This window comes from Capricornis sumatraensis, chromosome 23 (genome assembly GCF_032405125.1).
Source record: "Capricornis sumatraensis isolate serow.1 chromosome 23, serow.2, whole genome shotgun sequence".
NCBI lineage: Eukaryota > Metazoa > Chordata > Mammalia > Artiodactyla > Bovidae > Capricornis > Capricornis sumatraensis.
The window spans coordinates 10,245,945-10,264,731 of NC_091091.1; the positions used below are offsets into that span (position 1 = coordinate 10,245,945).

General features: G+C 37.4%; 1 protein-coding gene across 1 annotated transcript in view; it reads right to left on the reverse strand.

Moving 5' to 3' along the window:
- Positions 1-708: 708 nt before the first annotated feature.
- ATAD1 (ATPase family AAA domain containing 1) overlaps positions 709-18,787 on the reverse strand; it is a 38,844-nt gene continuing 20,765 nt past the window's right edge. Inside the window, exons 6-10 of the mRNA XM_068961471.1 lie at positions 16,101-16,207; positions 10,099-10,188; positions 7,205-7,255; positions 3,505-3,638; positions 709-2,357 (exon numbers count right to left, since the gene is read on the reverse strand). Of these exons, the coding sequence (XP_068817572.1) occupies positions 2,237-2,357; positions 3,505-3,638; positions 7,205-7,255; positions 10,099-10,188; positions 16,101-16,207 (503 nt within the window). The 3' untranslated portion in view covers positions 709-2,236. The remainder of the gene's footprint in view (positions 2,358-3,504; positions 3,639-7,204; positions 7,256-10,098; positions 10,189-16,100; positions 16,208-18,787) is intronic.

An 18,787-nucleotide genomic window follows, 5' to 3' on the forward strand; every position in this document is an offset into this window, starting at 1 on the left:
TACTATGCCAGGCTCTGTGCTAGGTGTCTTATAGGCATCATCTCATCACACACCCTGTGAGTGCCACTGTCACGCCGCTTTATAAATGAGCATGTTAGGTGACCAGTCCAAGGACACAGTTAATTAATGGAGAGTTTGCATTTAAACTCTAGATCTGGTACTTCTAACTGTTACCCAAAGTGAAACTAGACCTTAGAACTGAGAATCCAATGCATGCCAAAGCTTAGGTCAAACACGTCTATAGCAGAAGGACCTATTACGTAACACTAAACATTCTTTAAAAGCACAGAATAAGGTTTCCTCAGTTACTTTAAGACACTGAGATACCTAGATGAGTTATGTGGTAATGGCCTTGTGGTGTTGGTTAGTGAATTTTTCTAACTTCATCCGATGATTGAAACTATGATAAATTCAACTATTACTATTGGTTGTTCTGAATTTAAAAGAAGATAAAAGAACACGAAGAGAGGTATATTACCCCTATTTTTGATCAATATGCCATCAGAATTAAAATTAAATGACTACTAAAATAAAATACTAAACAAAGTAATAAGTTAGATGCTAGAATGTACGCTATAAAAATTACACAGCAAGATGAAAATAGTCTAAGGGCCAGTTTTATAAACCAAAGTAACCCAGAAAATTTTATGTAACTGAAATAAAGGAGTAAGTAGAGAAAACTCAATTAAGAGGGACCTCTTTATTGCATATTTATAAAATAATAGTATAATAGTTATTAAAAATGGAGATGAAATATTTTATTTTTGGTATCTTGTGTTTTGCATCAGTTTTTCAATCATCTTCACAATTTTTCAAAACTTGAACCTCTGCCCCACCCATCATTCAAAGAACAAATGATGAACAAACTATCCAATGGGTTCCTGTGAGAGACTTATTATCAAAGAAATTAATTAATAACTCATAAATAAACAACAGAGTTTTCAAAGAAATACAATAAAAACAAAAAGTCAGAAGGCAACTCAAGATCATATCGTGCCATTTTCCTCATGCCTGTGTTTTAAGTGCCTATAACAGAATTCTGGTTAATGACATTTTGGACAAAATGTGTCATCTTTTGTGCACATAGCATCAAACGACTGCAGATACAATAGGGGGATTTTGATGTGTGTATCCATACTAAGTAGGGCATAATTTATAATATGCTAAGAAAACAAAAAGTCAGGATTACAAAATGGGTATTTTTAGCACATTTAGTAACAGCTAGTTTTAAACTATCATTTCATTTTTGATGACCAAATTATATTTGACATAATTAAGGAACATATATTTTTAAAATACTGAAAACCCACGGTTACAACAGAACTGTTACATTAAACGAAGAAAGGAAAAGTCACATACATGGGTTGAATGGCACTGAGGTTTTTCAAAGTTATTCTTTTGCGAGGCTTTCAGCCCACCTTTACATATATCAGTAAAAATAATGTCTCTACTCAGCATGCTCGCAGCAAGAGGTGAAGCAGGTGTTGATCACACAACTGCCTGACAACCATTCAGTGTTGATCACCGAACAAACATTTTTATTTAATTATCCCGACAACCATAATTAAGCCACATCTAAGTTTCTGATGTCGCTGACTTCAACTATTAACTCCAGAGAAACACTCAACTTAAAAAAAAAAAAAAAAAAAAAAAAAAACCTGAAATAAGTGACAACTAGAAATGGCTGAATCATTGTATGTTTTAGACACAACCATTAATCTTAGTTTTGCTATATGCTATTTGGTACTTTTTGATTCAGTAGTTGGGATTAAAAAAAAAGTTTCTGTATTCAAACCTATCTACAGAATGTCAATATAAAATGTGTGAATATATACATTTAATACACACACACACACACACACACACACATACTCTCACATATCTAGAAACCAGCACTTAACCACGTCTCCAATTCTCACTAATGACTCAATAAATCATTTGTTACCTTAAGACCAGCTTAGACGCTATAAGGCTGCAACATATGGCTAAAGAGGTCAAACACAAGCACCCACAGTCAGGCTGATTAAATTGTTCCTCCTCATGATTTTTCACAAGTAGTAATACCATTTATGTAACAACTATGTCTCAATAACTTAGAATTCAGAGTATAAAACCAGTGTCATGAACATAAAACTCTCTCACTGTTGAAAGAACACTCCTCCTTCAGTTATTTCCACTAATGATAAGAGGGCACACCAAACTAGACCATGTTGAACTGTACACATGACCTTTACTCTTAATCTAAACAGACGTGCGTTAAAACACTCTGAAACGCTGCATCCTTTGACTTCTTCATCTTTTCAATTGCCCGGTGCAGGTCCTGTTGCTGCACAGGTCGAATTTCATCTTCATCATGGCTAAAATGTAAAAAAAAAAAAAAAGACAAAAACAAAACAACCCATCAATATTCACACAGCTTTAAAATACATCTCCCTAAAGTATTTTACCAAGATTGAAAAATGAAGTCTCTTTCCCATCCAAAACCCCCAAAACAACCACAATTAACAGCTTATGGAATTAATCTACACAGATAAGTATCTTAAAAATTTTTAGAAAACACTGACTGCCAAGAGGCAGGAAGCTTAAATGGCTGACTATAAACATTATAGCTTGGTTAAAATCAAATACTTTACACTAAGAATATGTAAGTGTGAAATTTGATCTAAATAGGATTATAATTCTAATGAATAAATAAATTATTCCCAGGAAAACTGGAATTAAAAAGTAGAAGTTGTAGGTATCTATTATTCATGTATGCGTTTACTTTTGACGAACTGAAAAAAAATTCACTGCTATTAATATAAACCACCCTCGCTAAGTTCTCCCCACTTCAGTAGGAAGGAAACACAATCCAATATACAATGTCTCCTCTGTCATTTACAAACACTTAGGAAAAAAATTCAGGGAAAAGATTATGATAACCTAAGTGCATTACCCACATTTTTCATACTGAAATTTAACATTTTCAGGGCTTTAAGGACAGCAGAGAAACAATTTTCATTAATGTAATTTAGCCAATAAACAGATGGAGTGACCCTCTCCACGAAGGGGCCCAAGGAAACACTGAAGATAGGCCCAGAACCAGTGCAGGAAAAACTACAGGTTAAAAGGGTGGCTGTCATATGCCCCTTTCTACACCAAGAAACCTTTTTTGGCAAAGCTTGCTATGAGAATACAGTGTAATTAAGTGCGAGAATAAGACACACAAATCCAGATCACTTGGAGTGACAGCCTCATGGATGGTCAGAGAAATTCAGTTTTCACTTCTTTCTCTTCATTCCAGATGCTCTCCATAACCACCCTCCCTTGCAAATTCATTTCCAGAACCCCCTTCAGAAAAAAGGCAATAAATCTGGTGAATTTTAAATTTCAATTTATCTTTTTATTTTGTAAACAGAGCTGGTATTATAAAGCAAAACAGAAGACCTAACCTAACCTTTTAATAACCTAAAAGCTCTAAAAGGGTCTGACAAATATTAAGAGATGAACTCTAAATACACATACCTTTCTTCCGATGTAGAATTAACATATTCTCTGACACAGAGGAGGGCAGCGTCTCGACACATTTCTTTTAGGTCACTGCCTGAAAACCCATCAGTTTCCTGGGCAACTTCTAGCAGGTCCACATGCCTATCCACCTTAAGCAAACAAAAAACAGACTTAAAAAAAAATATAAAATACACAGCAGAAGATACATCCAAACACTTCTTAGAACTAAAGAAAGTTAAAGCATACGGGAACAGCAGGGGAGGAGAATCATTAGAAATTTTCAGTTGTAGAAGTTTTCTTTTTTTAACCATAAAAGTTTAAGATTTGAAATCTACTTTTCAATAATTGTCACTATGACCAAAACTGAAATAAGTCTCACGAGACACTTCACAGAGTGATGGGGAAGAATAGGCATTCAAATGCTGTTGGGCTGACTTTGGTACCTATTAGGAAGGTCCCGCGTTCCTAAGAGGTGGGGCACTTTTCTAGACACTAGTCAACGTACATGGCGAACAGTCCGGATCATGAAGTCCTGAGTCTATTACAAAAATCACACTCCACTGACACAGTCTAACCCTCATTTGAACTGTCCTGCTGTGGTATTCTATTCTAGTTCCTCAACACTCATTAAGCACCTATGGTTTTGCTCCCCAACTAAGCTTATATAGTGAAGCTAATAAAGTGATCCTCCTGGGCATATAACAGACTTATAATTAAGCTTATAAGAAGATTAAGAAGAGAAAGTAAATAATTATAGTAACTAACATGTAATAAATGATTCTTATGTGTCATGTGCTATCCTAAGTACTTTACATGGATTATGTCATTTAATCCTATCAGGCATGCATTCTCATTTTTAATTTCAGATAACAGTAAACCCTGTAGAGGTTAAATAAATTGCCCAAGGTCACACCACAGACAGAGCCAGCATTTGAACACTGTGCAGAGATCCAGCTGTATTTCTCCCCCTACCTAGCTAACCATTTGTCTTAACATCTACTTTCCCCAAGTTGATGCGAAATGCCATCTTTATCTGTTACTAAATTCCCACTTGTCTTTGTGGAAAACTCAGTGTAATTAAGAGTAGCAACTCTGCACAAGGACAAGAAGAGACTTGGAGGTAAGATGACACGGAGGCTACTGTTAACTCTGCAACTGTGACTTCACATGGCAGTGTTCTCATTCCTAAATGCGGAGATTAAATAAAGAGAAATCACACACTCACATACTCTCTGACAAAAAGAAAACCACCCAGAAGGGAGGTGTGAAGGAAGGAAGGAAAACGGTAAACTATATACAGATAAATGTAAATGAGTTACTATATAAACAGTAATAAAAATCATTTAATTGAGGGTAGAGAACTAAGTGGGCTTCCCAGTGGCACTAGGGGTGAAGAACCTGCCTGCCAGTGCAGGAGATGTAAGAGACCTGGGTTTGATCCTTGGTTGGGAGGATTCCCCGGAGGAGGGCAAGGAAACCCACTCCAGTGTTCTTGCCTGGAGAGTCCCATGGACAGAGGAGCCTGGCAAGGGTCGCAGAGTCAGACACGAATGAAGGGACTTAGTACGCAGGCACCTCGAGAACTAAGTAGCACTAAATAGGAACGTGTGACTTCCAAATGACTAGAGAAGAGGGAAAAAGAAGGAAGCGCCTAAGAGCAACGCTGGAGAGTGAAGGACTAGGGCAGAGGGAGGCAAACTGGAAGGTGGGACCAGTATACCTTTTTTAAAAGAGTGAGCTGTATTAAGGATCTATCAATAAGGAATGTGAAAGACTGGAAAACAGTTATCATTTCAAAAGATGCATTTTTTTCTTCAGAGAAGAAAAAACTCAAAATATAAGGCTATTCGTATGTTTGCATCAAAAACTCTTAAAATTCTGCTCAGGAATGAATAAACATGATAGCGCTCATCTTATTATATAAATTTGTGTGCTACTGATTTGAAGCATCTTTTAGCACAATTAATTTTTTTTCATATGCTATTAAACAATATGCCTTCAGCATAATATTAGCAGCTAGTAGGAAATCACACATTCCCATGTCAGCAACTATCCAGAGAGCATTCATATTCTGCATCATAAAACTGACTAAAGACTCATCTTCTGTACTTTCATGAGTAAGAAACTGAATGCTAGAAATTTCCTGTACCAATGACAAACCTAATTCTAAAAGAATTTCCAAAGATACTACAGTTTAAAAAGGCAGAATACCTATTATGTTGGCACAAAGTTCCTTAACATTTGCTGGCAAGGCTACAGGGCAAGAGGCACTCTAACACTGCTGGTATAAAACAGTAAATTGGCATGAACACATTTGGCAACCACTACCAAAATTTTAAGTGCTTCCCAGGTGCTGCTAGTGGTAAAGAACCCACTTGCCAATGCAGGAGACATAAGAGATGTGGGTTCAATCCCTGGATCAGGAAGATTCCCTGCAGGAGGGCATCCATGCCTGGAGAATCCCATGGACAGAGGAGCCTGGCAGGCTATAGTCCACAGGGTCGCAAAGAGCTGGACATGACTGAACTGACTTAGCGCAGCCACACCAAAATAATAAATATCATACTCTTTGATCTGCTGCTGCTGCTGCTAAGTCGCTTCAGTTGTGTCCGACTCTGTGGGACCCCATAGACAGCAGCCCACCAGGCTCCCCCGTCCCTGGGATTCTCCAGGCAAGAACACTGGAATGGGTTGCCATTTCCTTCTCCAGTGCAGGAAAGTGAAAAGTGAAAGCAAAGTTGCTCAGTCATGTCCAACTCTTAGCGACCCCATGGACTGCGGCCCACCAGGCTCTTCCGTCCATGAGATTTTCTAGGCAAGAGTACTGGACTGGGGTGCCATTGCCTTCTCCGATACTCTCTGATCTAGTAATTTTTTTTCTGGGAAATTCACCCCACTAATGTTTCTGGCACACGTGTCAACTGACACACGTACAAGGCTATTCGATGCAGCATTTTTGTAACAGTGAAAGACCAGAATCAACCCAAGCGTCCTTCAGCGTGGCACTGATTAAAGAAACTATAGTACACACATGCAGTGGAACCCTATGCAGTACCAAGGAGAAAAAGAGAACAGGATGAGGAAACCATTTGCTACTAGGGAATCTCAAAGATTAAGTGAAAAGAAGCAGTGCAGAGAACACTGTGCATGCTTTATTAATGTGGCTTATGTAGAAAAGGGGAGAGGAGGAGGAGCGCCTTCTATCTGCTTGTATAGGCATAATGCCATCTGAAAGGACATGTAAGAAACAAGAGAGAAATGAGACTTTTCCCTGTTTATCACTTAATATACGTATTTTGACTTTTGAAACATGTGACTGTACTATTTTTAAAAACCTTGTTATCAAAGATTATGATTATCATATATTTTTAATTCTAATTTTCAACTTCAAAAAGTATTGCAATGAAATGAAAAACAAAACTTCCCCATACTTCTCTGCAAAAACAAATGTATAAAACTTGAAACTGGTCTGAAAAATATCAGAGGATTTTAATCTATAGATATGAAAACACATGGCTATTTAAAAAGCCTTTAATTACCTTTAATTAGTTCAAATATGCCATGGTGATTGAGTTATATGAGCAGCCAAGAGTTCTACAGTAATTTACAAGTTCAAAACTACATTATTCTCAGGTTCCTTTTTCATTCCTAAAATGATTTTATGAACATAATTTTTTCTTTATAGGATGGGGAAAAACTGTGATTTTCTACTTACATTTTCATTTTTCAAGATGAGTTTCAGGATTGCTTCTCTTTGTTTCAGAGCCTAAAAGCAGGATAATTTTCAATTAGCATTAAAAAAAATAAGGATCAACTAATTTTCCTACTATTTCTTCCTTTCCTTGTAAACTACCCAATACCTACAGGAAATGACAGAAACTCTGACAGGTCATGGAAACTTCTGACTAAAGCAAGGTCTAATTCTAGACTCTAGAGTAATCATTTGTGGTTCTTGTACTGAACTGTAACTTCTTATTCTGAATCCCCAGTGCCTAGCACATGCCTTGAAATGTTTTTCAAGTGAGTAAATGACCAATGTCTTTCCTCTACAGCTCTGCAAATGTCCTTTTCTTCATTTAGGAAACTTCTGAAAACTCCTTACTGCCATAAAATGCAGTAACTGGATGAGATGGCAAGAATACCTGCTTGGTTCTTCCACTCAACATGTAACTTCATGTCCACTGATTTGTGTTAGTGAATTTTATTTAGTGTTGATACTGAATTTGTTTATATCCTTGTATGCTTTCGCCTCCAGTGATGCTGCCTAATTCTGTACTAGGAACAGGAGTTTTTAAAAGAATATCTTACATATATAGTAAATACAAACGCTTTTAAAAATTACTGTGGGTGAACTTCTGCCTATTCCCACAACTGCTTAACACAGAAAACAAAAAAAGGAGAGCCAATTACCAGGAGTATCAAATTAAATGATGTGAAAATCAAAACCAAACCAAACTGCTGTTTCTGTAACTGTGTTAAGGATGAAGGTTAATTAATTTGGTATGTTATGTGATCACCAATAAGTACTTTCTGTTAATCAACATTTAACTTGGAAAGGAATTTTAAGGTAAGGTTTATCATATACTTTGATATCACAGTTATGCATAAGTAAAAAATTATCCTATAAAATGTGTGTGTGTGTTCACTAAAAACAGAAAGGGAGATTAAAAATTCCAGTTTCTGCATTAACTGTATACAAATTTATGACAAACTTGATAAAATGTGTTACACAACCCATTCTGAACTCACACAATAAATATATTAAACTTACAACCTTAGCAAAGGCTACTTTACAGGCTGTTGTACCCTATGTTCTATTCTGCTACTGTACATCAAAACCCTTTGTTTGCTATTAGACTATAAGCAGAGATTCCATCAATGTAAGCTTTACTTTCAGAACCAATGAAGTGAACTAATTATTTCTAAAAATATTCTGATGTTCTGGTAATAAAATAAGGTCACATATCTTGTATGAAGCATATAAAGGTCATCTAAAACTTCAGCAGTCAACCCCTTCCGCCTCATAACCACTGATTTTCCTTGGCGCCTTCTAACTGAATATCCCCAGAAGTCTCCATTAAATATGTGCTTCCACACCTCCTTGCCTTTGTTCACTTCGGCAGAAAAGCATTTCCTTGCTTCAGTTCAGTTCAGTTCAGTCGCTTAGTCGTGTTCGACTCTTTGCGACCCATGAACCGCAGCACGTCAGGCCTCCCTGTCCATCACCAACTCCCAGAGTTCACCCAAACTCATGTCCATTGAGTTGGTGATGCCATCCAACCATCTCATCCTCTGTCGTCCCCATCTCCTCCCGTCTTCAATCTTTCCCAGCATCAGGATCTTTTCAAATGAGTCAATTCCTACCATCCTTCATCCTTCAAGCCCAGCTGGATTCTGTAAGTTTCACTAACTCCTCGGACAGAATTATTAGTTTTCACCATCCTTGCAGTTGGTTACACATACCTCTGTAAAGTACATATTGCATTATTTATTTTTGTGTCTGGCTCCCCCTGCAATACAGAGTTCTTTTAGGACAGGGGCCATATTCTATTCATCAGAACCCAGTGGGTATCTGACATACAAGCTCAATAAACATTAATCAAATTTTCCAGTCTCCTGTATCACATTAAAAAAATCTCTCCACTGAATTATCAGGTAAATTCTCTAATAGACTGCCTAAGTAAATGCATACCCTCCAGAGGAATCAGAGGCTGTAGCTGTAGCAAACAGCCGATCAGAGTAATTTTATAGAGACCACAACTACCAATTTTAGATAACCATGTTTACAGAGACAAACTGTTAGGTTAAAGAATATAAAATGGGGCAGAATTTTCAGGCCAGAGATGTTAATGTGAAAGGAGTGACAGAGGAAGTTCTAAACAGCAATACATGTAGCGTGATGTTTGCTCGCTGCACAGTCTGGTACTAACCCTGTTTGTTTTTTCTTTTTTAATCTAAAAGCAGACAAAATTCAAGATTTGGGGATTCTATGCAACAGAGTATCAGCAAGTTATCATCCTCTACTTGAGGGTACTTTTAACCAGCAAAAAAGAGTGCTAGAAGTTTCAACTGGATCAACACCAAAATCAGATTTTCATTCTTATATTAAAGTGCAATATCGTACTTACTGGTTAATCGTTAATCCTGTCAGAGGAAAGCACCAATTACAACTGCTAATAATTAATCAAATAAATAGTAGATGTTCTCCCTGTCCAGCCTTCTGAACAGAACAGTTCTTTAACCCTAAAACCCCTAAATTTCATCCTATCCTAAAACAAACCGATAATTTACATTTTCTTATATATCTTCCACGGATAACTTGCTACATTCTAAAGAAAATCACTAACATGTCTAGGGAAACTTGAGGTAATTCTATACATTGGAGAGACGCAAATGTATACAGACGTAAACAACACTGATCTCAAAGAGAGTAAAAAGGCAAGAGAAGGAGCAGAAGGACAACAGTAACTATGGGGTTCTTGCTCTATTCCTTCCCTGCCGGTGATAAATAAGTCTCATTTTTTTAATCACTCCCTTCCTGAAATCACAGATAAAGATCTGCAAAAAATTAATATTTAACTGTTCATAATATTAATCAAACCCACTTACAGGCTGGTTGATATGGAATCTCGTGGGCATTCTCCTCATTATAGCTGAATCCAGATCCTGAGGACGATTAGTAGCTCCCATCACTATGACCTAAATATACAAAGAAAACAAAGCTATTAAATATACCAGTAATACTCCTTTTAAGTTGTTACTACTAAGGCTTAGAAGATATAGAAAATTAAGTGGGGCTTATATAAATCTTCCATAAGAAATCTGTTTTAATCCAGTATTACTCAAATATTTATAGATACAAATCAAAGTTAATCCTAAATAGATCAAATGATAGCAGAGCTGGTAAGACTGTTACATTTCACCAGACTTCCAGTAACTAAAATAATATACTATTCAGTTATGAAGGAATTATAAAAATTTTTAAAAACCTCCTGTCATGTTGAATAACTGAAAGCTATTTATGTTAACAGCTTGGCAGTATATGTGACAGAATCATTCAAGTCCTTTAATAATATTAAGGAGAGAATCACTTCCCTACCAGAGTCTGAGGGTTCTGGTAATAGTAATATATATACTGTGTATTTTTTCCTCTAGAGTTCACACCATCATTTCACAATACTATCAGCACTACAGGTAGAATCTTCTTAATAATAATAGAACCTCAACCAATCCAACTTTATACAAGGGCAACAAAATAAAAGCAGACATCAAAATACTGGGTAGAATATTAAAAAAATAGAAAAGAAAAAAAAGTTGCTGGCGGCCTTGCCAGCCTCTGAGTCTATGCCACTTATTTATAAAGGATATAGAGATGAAAAATCAACAAGAATAAAGACAAAGATACACAAAACAATTTAATTTCTGAAGGGCTTCAATATTACTGTTATTATTGATATTTCTGTATAATACAATAAACATATACATCTGCTCTCTAAAATGAAATTTATTGGTATTCTAATGAAAACTTTTATTTCAGCCTGAGATGTCTTAGGGTTTTGAAATAGTCTGAAATCTAACTCCAGAACATGTTGAAAAATCCACTAAGTTTTATATTCTACTTCTACTCTTTACATTAAATGTCACTCAACAGCCAAATTACTTTCAATTAACCAGGAGAGACTGCCATCTACAGGGAAAAAATCTAAATACAAATTTGAGAAAAAGTTCCAAAACATAACACAATTTTATAGTTGGTTTAACTGGTCCTCAAGTCAAAATATTAATGCTCTTACCTGTTTCTCTTTATTGACTTTCTACAACTCTAGAAAATTAGTAAGGAAAATTTCTACCCAATGTAAAACAAAATTTATCTTTAGAAGTGATCAAATGAGTTCGTTTTTTATATGAGCAAAGATCAACATTAAGTACATTCTGACATAGAGTATTCATAAGATATTAAAAGAGAGACTCAAAGTGACATGGAAGCTTGTTGAAGATGGACTCTATTAGGTTGAGAATCACAAAAACCACTGTGGTTGAGGAAGTACCTAGAAAAAAAACTCAAAAGGGGGCTGAAATTTGAGAAATATTCTAGGTAAACAAACAGCCTAAAACAAAAGCCCACTATGAAAGAGGAAACCCTAAAAATTAGGATCAAGGAATACAGATAAATTTAGTACAACACGGTCTAACAAATACATGTAAGGTTATAACAGATACCCATGATGAATAAGCAAAGCAAGAGTGACTGACATTACTTAAAGAAACAAATTTTAAGTGGCAAAACTGATAATATTTACATATATATTAATTCTAGTCCAGATAGGCTAAAATTAAAAATGGGAAGCAACAGTAATTTTTTAGTATTTATGTAGCAAAATTAATGAACATTTTAGGTATTAGTTAAGACTGAACTGAACACTTTAAAAAATCTTTAAAACAAAATATTAAAAATTTTTTTTAATTATTTCACATTTAAAACAATCAGATCTAAATATATATCTCAAAAGTTGGACTATGTCAATTAATCCCCTAAAAACAATGTTAGCTTTTGTGTCTCATGTATTTCAAGATGAAAATATGTCATCAACCAAGTTGGATTTCCAGTAGTAGTGACAGGCTTAATGGGGTCATGCAACTATTTTTGTTTCCTTTGTGGCAAGAACCACACCATGGGGCTTTGGATGAAGCAGCTCTGAAGTATACTTCATTCAGATATTATTATTTCCTTGGTTTTAAAACTATACTCTGATAAGACATAATATTAAACTATTTTCTCTTACAGGGGCTCACTATTCAATTCTCTGCATACTATAAATACTATTGCTTAGGAGGATAATTAGTTTTTGGAAACCTGCACACCAATCTCATTGAATAGATCAGAACAAATTATTAATAAAAATTATTTCTATTAATTCACCTACATTTATCTCTGTTGTGCTTTCTTCTCTAGTCATCCAACACTAAAGGCAGTTTTCCTCAAAATGAAATTATATTTTCATAAAGGGACTTTCCTGGTGGCTCAGATGGTAAACAATCTGCCTACAATGCAGGAGACCCAGGTTCAAACCCTGGTTTGGGCAGCTCTCCTGGAGAAGAAACTAGCAACCCACTCCAGTATTCTTGCCTGCAGAATTCCATGCCAAGAGGAGCCTGGGGGCTATAGTCCATAGGGTCACAAAGAGTTGGACGTGACCAAGTGAAAAACAAAAGGGACGTAGGAGGAGGATATGGGGCTTAATTTTCTTCCTGAGAATTGTGTGTCTCAGGACTTCTGATCTGTGGTAATGTGACATTAAACTCTGGCTACAAAACATGTAAAAATTAATAATAACGTATTAAAAAAAAACCTCAAACAATAAGTCTGCAAAAAAGTAAAGGAATTACACTGACAGGTTTATTTATCAGTAAAGCCTCTCCATATAATGGAGGTAAGCAGAGGCAGCAGTTGACTGCATACCATATGGATGTGAACAGATTTTAGACAGTGGGGTGTGCTGGACTTCTGACAGGCTAGAGGGCCTGATAAGAGAGCATTCTACATAGGGCTGGGACTCATGAAGTATTATGGCCTGAGAACAATGGTGAAAAATTAGGAAACCTATTCAGCAGAGTCAAGCCTTGGTTCTTGGTAAGACATAGAAACTTACACATATAAACATATGAACATAAATAGCTACAGTGATCAAAATAGTATGTTACTGGCACAAAGACAGATTTATAGATCAATGGAACAGGATAGAAAGCTCAGAAATAAATCCACACACCTATGATCAATTAATCTACAACAAGGGAAGCAAGAATACACAATGGAGAAAAGACAGTCTCTTCAATAAGTGGTGCTGGAAAAACTGGACAGCTTCATGTAGAAGAATGAAATGAGAACATTCTCTAACACTATACACAAAAATAAATTCAAAACACATTAAAGAACCAGATATATACAACTCTTAGAGAAAAACATAGGCAGAACACTGACATAAACTGCAGCAGTTTTTGGATCCACCTCCAAGAATAATGAAAATAAAAACAAAAATAAATACATGGGGCCTAATATTAATTGCCAACATAAACAAACAGCTTATGTAGTTCAATATCAAAATAATAAACAACGCGATAAAAAAAAATGGGCAGAAGACCTAAAAAGACATTTCTCTAAAGAAGACATGAGTCAGTGAGTGAAGTGGCTCAGTCGTGTTCGACTCTTTGCGACCCCATGACTGTAGCCTACAAGGCTCCTCTGTCCATGGAATTTTCCAGGCAAGAGTATTGGAGTGGGTTGCCATTTCCTTCTCCAGGGGATCTTCCCGACCCTGGGATTGAACCCAAGTCTCCTGCATTGCGGGCAGACGCTTTACCATCTGAGCCACCAGGGAAGTCAAAGAAGACATACTGATGGCCAATAAGCACACAAAAAGACGCTCAAGGTCGCTGATTATTTAAGAAATGGCAATCAAAACTACAATGAGGTGTCTATCACTCACACGGGTCAGAATGGCCATCATCAAAAAACCTGCAATCAATCAATGCTGGAGAGGGTGTACAGAAAGGGGAATGCTCCTACACTGTTGGTGGGAGTAAAATCCGGTGCACCCACTAAACAGCAGAATAGAGGTTCCTTAAAAACTAAAAATAGAGCTAACGTATGATCCAGCAATCCCACTAGTGGGCATATATCTGGAGAAAACCATAATTTCACAAGATACATTAACTGCAAAGATCACAGAAGGACTCACAATAGCCAAGACATGGAAGCAACCTAAATGCCCAATGAAAGAACAACAGACTGATTCAAACTTGGAAAGGGAGTACGTCAAGGCTGTACATTGTCACCATGGTTATTTAAGTTACATGCAGAGTACATGATGTGAAATGTTGGGCTGCATGAATCACAAGCTGGAATCAAGACCGCCAGGAGAAATACCAACAACTCAAATATGCAGATAATATTTGCAAAGAGGAACTAGAGAGTCTCTTCATGAGGGTGAAAGAGGAGAGTGAAAAAGCTGGCTTAAAACTCATTATTCAAAAAACTAAGATCACGGCACCTGGTTGCATGACTTCATTTCAAATAGATGGGGAAAAAGTGGAACCAGTGACAGGTTTTCTTTTCTTGGGCTCCAAAATCACTATGGACAGTGACAACAGCCATGAAATTAAGACACTTGCTCCTTGGAAGAAAAGCCATAGCAAACCTAGACAACATATTAAAAAGCAGAGACATCACTTTGCCGACAGAAGTCCAGATAGTCAAAGCTATGGTTTCCAGTAGTCATGTGTGGATGTGAGAGCTGGACCACAAACAAAGAAGGCTGAGCACCAAAGAACTGATGCTTTTGAATTATGCTGCTGGAGAAGACTCCTCTGAGAGTCCCTTGGACTGCAAGGAGATCAAACCAGTCATTCCTAGAGATCAACCCTGAATATTCATTGGGCGAACTGATGCTGAAGTTGAAGCTTCAATACTTTGGCCACCTGATGCAAAGCTGATTCGTCGGAAAGCACCCTGATGCTGGGAAAGACTGAGGGCAAGAGGAGAAGGGGGCAGCAGAGGAAGAGATGGTTAGATAATATCACTGACTCAGTGGACAGGAGTTTGAGCAAACTCCAGGAGATAGTGATGGACAGGGAAGCCTGGCATGCTGCAATCCACGAGGTCACGAAGAGCTGGACATGACTGAGCTACTTAACAACTGAGGAATGGATAAAGAGGATGTGGTACATACATACAATGGACTATTACTCAGCCATAAAAAGGAATAAAACAATGACAACTGCAACAATACAGACCTAGAGATTATCATGCTGAATGAAGTATTTCAGACAGAATGACAAATATCATGATATCACTTATACATGGAATCTGCAACAGAAACTGACTGACAGAACACAGAAAACAAGCTTAAGGATCCCAAAAGGGAAACGTGTGGGAGAGATGAAAGAGCCTGGGGTTAACTACACTACTCTACAAAAAATTAAGCGATGTAAGAACTGAGAGTAAGGACTAGCAGTTAGGGTGAGAGTCAAACGAAATGGACAGAATACTCAGAGCTAGTCACTTCCTTTTCTGTGACACAAAAGGTTCTAATACCTGGTTTTTCTCTCTTCTGTTGTATTTGTTTTGGGCATTTGGGAAATCTTTTTTGACATTTTATTAATTATGAAGCCCTCAAAATGGATGAAGGAGAAGGCAACGGCACTCCACTCCAGTACTCTTGCCTGGAAAATCCCATGGACCAAGGAGCCTGGTAGGCTGCAGTCCATGGGGTTGCTAAGAGTTGGACAGGACTGGGTGACTTCACTTTCACTTTTCACTTTCATGCATTGGAGAAAGAAATGGCAACCCACTCCAGTGTTCTTGCCTGGAGAATCCCAGGGATGGTGGAGCCTGGTGGGCTGAGGCCTATGGGGTCGCATAGAGTCAGACACGACTGAAGCGACTTAGAGCAGCAAAATGGATGAAGACATAAACAAATCATACTCTTTCAGATTCTCACCATTTATGGATGAGTATAATTTATGGAAAAAAATTGTAAAAAAGCTTCACAAAAAACTGGACACATTTTCTACCACCATCAACACTAACACAAAATAAGGCAGGTTTCTGATACCTGGCAGCTATGGTCAGTGTCCAGTCCATCCCAGAGACTCATAAACTGAGCTTTCATCATGGCTGTAGCTTCATGGTCAGAACTGGAACGGTTTCGTAGAAAGGAGTCTAGAAGAAAAAAAACGTTAACCTTAGAAATTAACAATAAATTATTTATTCTTTCAGTTCAGTTCAGTTGCTCAGTCATGTCTGACTCTTTACAACCCCATGAATCGCAGCTCGCCAGGCTTCCCTGTCCATCACCAGCTCCTGGAGTTTATCCAAACTCATGCCCATTGAGTCTATGATGTCATCCAGCCATCTCATCCTGTCATTCCCTTCTCCTCCTGCCCCCAATCCCTCCCAGCATCAGTGTCTTTTCCAATGAATCAACTCTTTGCATCAGGTGGCCAAAGTATTGGAGTTTCAGCTTCAGCATCAGTCCTTCCAATGAACACCCAGGACTGATCTCCATTAGGATGGACTGGTTGGATCGCCTTGCAGTCCAAGGGACTCTCAAGAGTCTTCTCCAACACCACAGTTCAAAAGCATCAATTCTTTGGCACTCAGCTTTTTTTATAGTCCAACTCTCACATCCATACATGACCACTGGAAAAACCATAGCCTTGACTAGACGGACCTTTGTTGGCAAAGTAAGGTCTCTGCTTTTGAATATGCTATCTAGGTTGGTCATAACTTTCCTTCCAAGGAGTAAGCGTCTTTTAATTTCATGGCTACAATCATCATCTGCAGTGATTTTGGAGCCCAAAAAAAAAAAGTCTGACACTGTTTCCCCATCTATTTCTATTATATAATCTCAAATCATTAATCAAACCCTGGGTTTGGTAACGAGTTTTTACATATATAACACCATAAGCACAATCCATCCAAGAAAAAAGTTTAAGTTGGATTTTATTCAAAATGAACTTCCTGTTCTGGGGAGGACATGGTTTAACAGAAGACAAACTTGAGAAAAGGAAAAAAATATTTATAAAACAGATTTGACAAAAGACTTGTATCCAAAATATACAAAGGACTCTTAAAATTCAACAAGAAAGCAACCCAGTTAAAAAATGAGCAAAAGATATGGATAAAGATCTTACCAAAGAAGACACACAGATGGCAAATAAGCATATGGAAAGATGTAGCCAGGAGTTTGGGACAGAGGAGTTTGAGAGGGATAAACATGTAGAGCACTGGGGATCTTTAGGGTGGTGAAAGTATTCTGTCTGATATTGGGAAGATACATGATATTTTATTTTTTTCAGCCCATGGAACTGTACAACACAAAATAATGAACCTGGACTTCAGTTATTAATAATAATAATGGTTCATTAATTATAACAAATACATCACACTAACACAAAATATTGATAATAGGGAAACTGTCTGCTCAACTTTAAATTTGCTGCTGCTGCTGCTGCTAAATTGCTTCAGTTGTGTCCAACTCTGTGTGACCCCATAGACGGCAGCCCACCAGGCTCCCCCATCCCTGGGACTCTCCAGGCAAGAACACTGGAGTGAGTTGCCATTTCCTTCTCCAATGCATGAAAGTGAAAAGTGAAAGTGAAGTAGCTCAGTCATGTCTGACTCTTAGAGACCCCACGGACTGCAGCCTACCAGGCTCCTCGGTCCATGGGATTTTCCAGGCAAGAGTACTGGAGTGTGTTGGCATTGCCTTCTCTGCTTTAAACTTGAAACTGTTCTAAAAAATAATCTTTTAATTTAAAAAAAGTGTTAATATCCAACATTTTAAGAAGGAGAGAAAAAGATGCCCAAAAGGATGTACACTCACAGAAAGTATAGGCATGAAAAAAATTCTGCTCATCACTACAGGGAGTTAAGCAAACTTGTTCTTCTATGCCTGGGCTCTGGAGGAAAATATGTAGCCCCTGAAAAATTAAAAAACCAAGATCACAGGGGCGCTCTGTCAATTCGAACCATCTTTCAGTCTAAGAACACCCATATTAAGAAATTAGATCTTAAAAGCTCTAAGTGGAAGACACAAAACAACTCTGGATCATTTTAGGCAACACAGAATTCTCATACAAAACCAAGTCATGAGCAACCTAAAGTGAGAAATGGCACATGGAAACAAACTACTGTGAAAGAGTTCACAATATAAAGGATAAGTAGAATTTCAAACAGAACAATCCAAAAAACTGTATTATAATAGCATGCTCTAAATTCTGAACACATAAAAGGGACTGAAATTCCAACAGAAGAACAAGCTATAGTGAAAACAGCTAAATCTGAAAAATAAATAGAACTTCTAAAGTTCACTTTCAATAGAATACAAACCCAATGGTTATGAGACTAAATATAGCCAAGCAAAGAAATGTTTTTTATAAGTTACCCAATGACTGATATCATTTTATGCATCAAAAAATTTTAATATATTGCCGAGTAAATTATAATACTAAAAGAAGAGAAAACTTAGGGCTTCCCTGGTGGCTCAGTAGGAAAGAATTAGCCTGTCAGTACAGGAGACGTGGGTTCGACCCACACGCCGTGGAGTAGCGAAGCCCATGTGCCCCAGCTACTGAGCCTGTGCTCTAGAGGCTGGCAGCTGTGACCACTGAGGACAGGCGCCACACCTCCTGAAGCCCCCGCGCCCTAGAGCCGTGTTCCACAACAACCGAAGCCACCACAATGAGAAGCCTGCACACACGATTAGAGAACAGCCTCTGCCTCGCTGCAGTTAAAGAC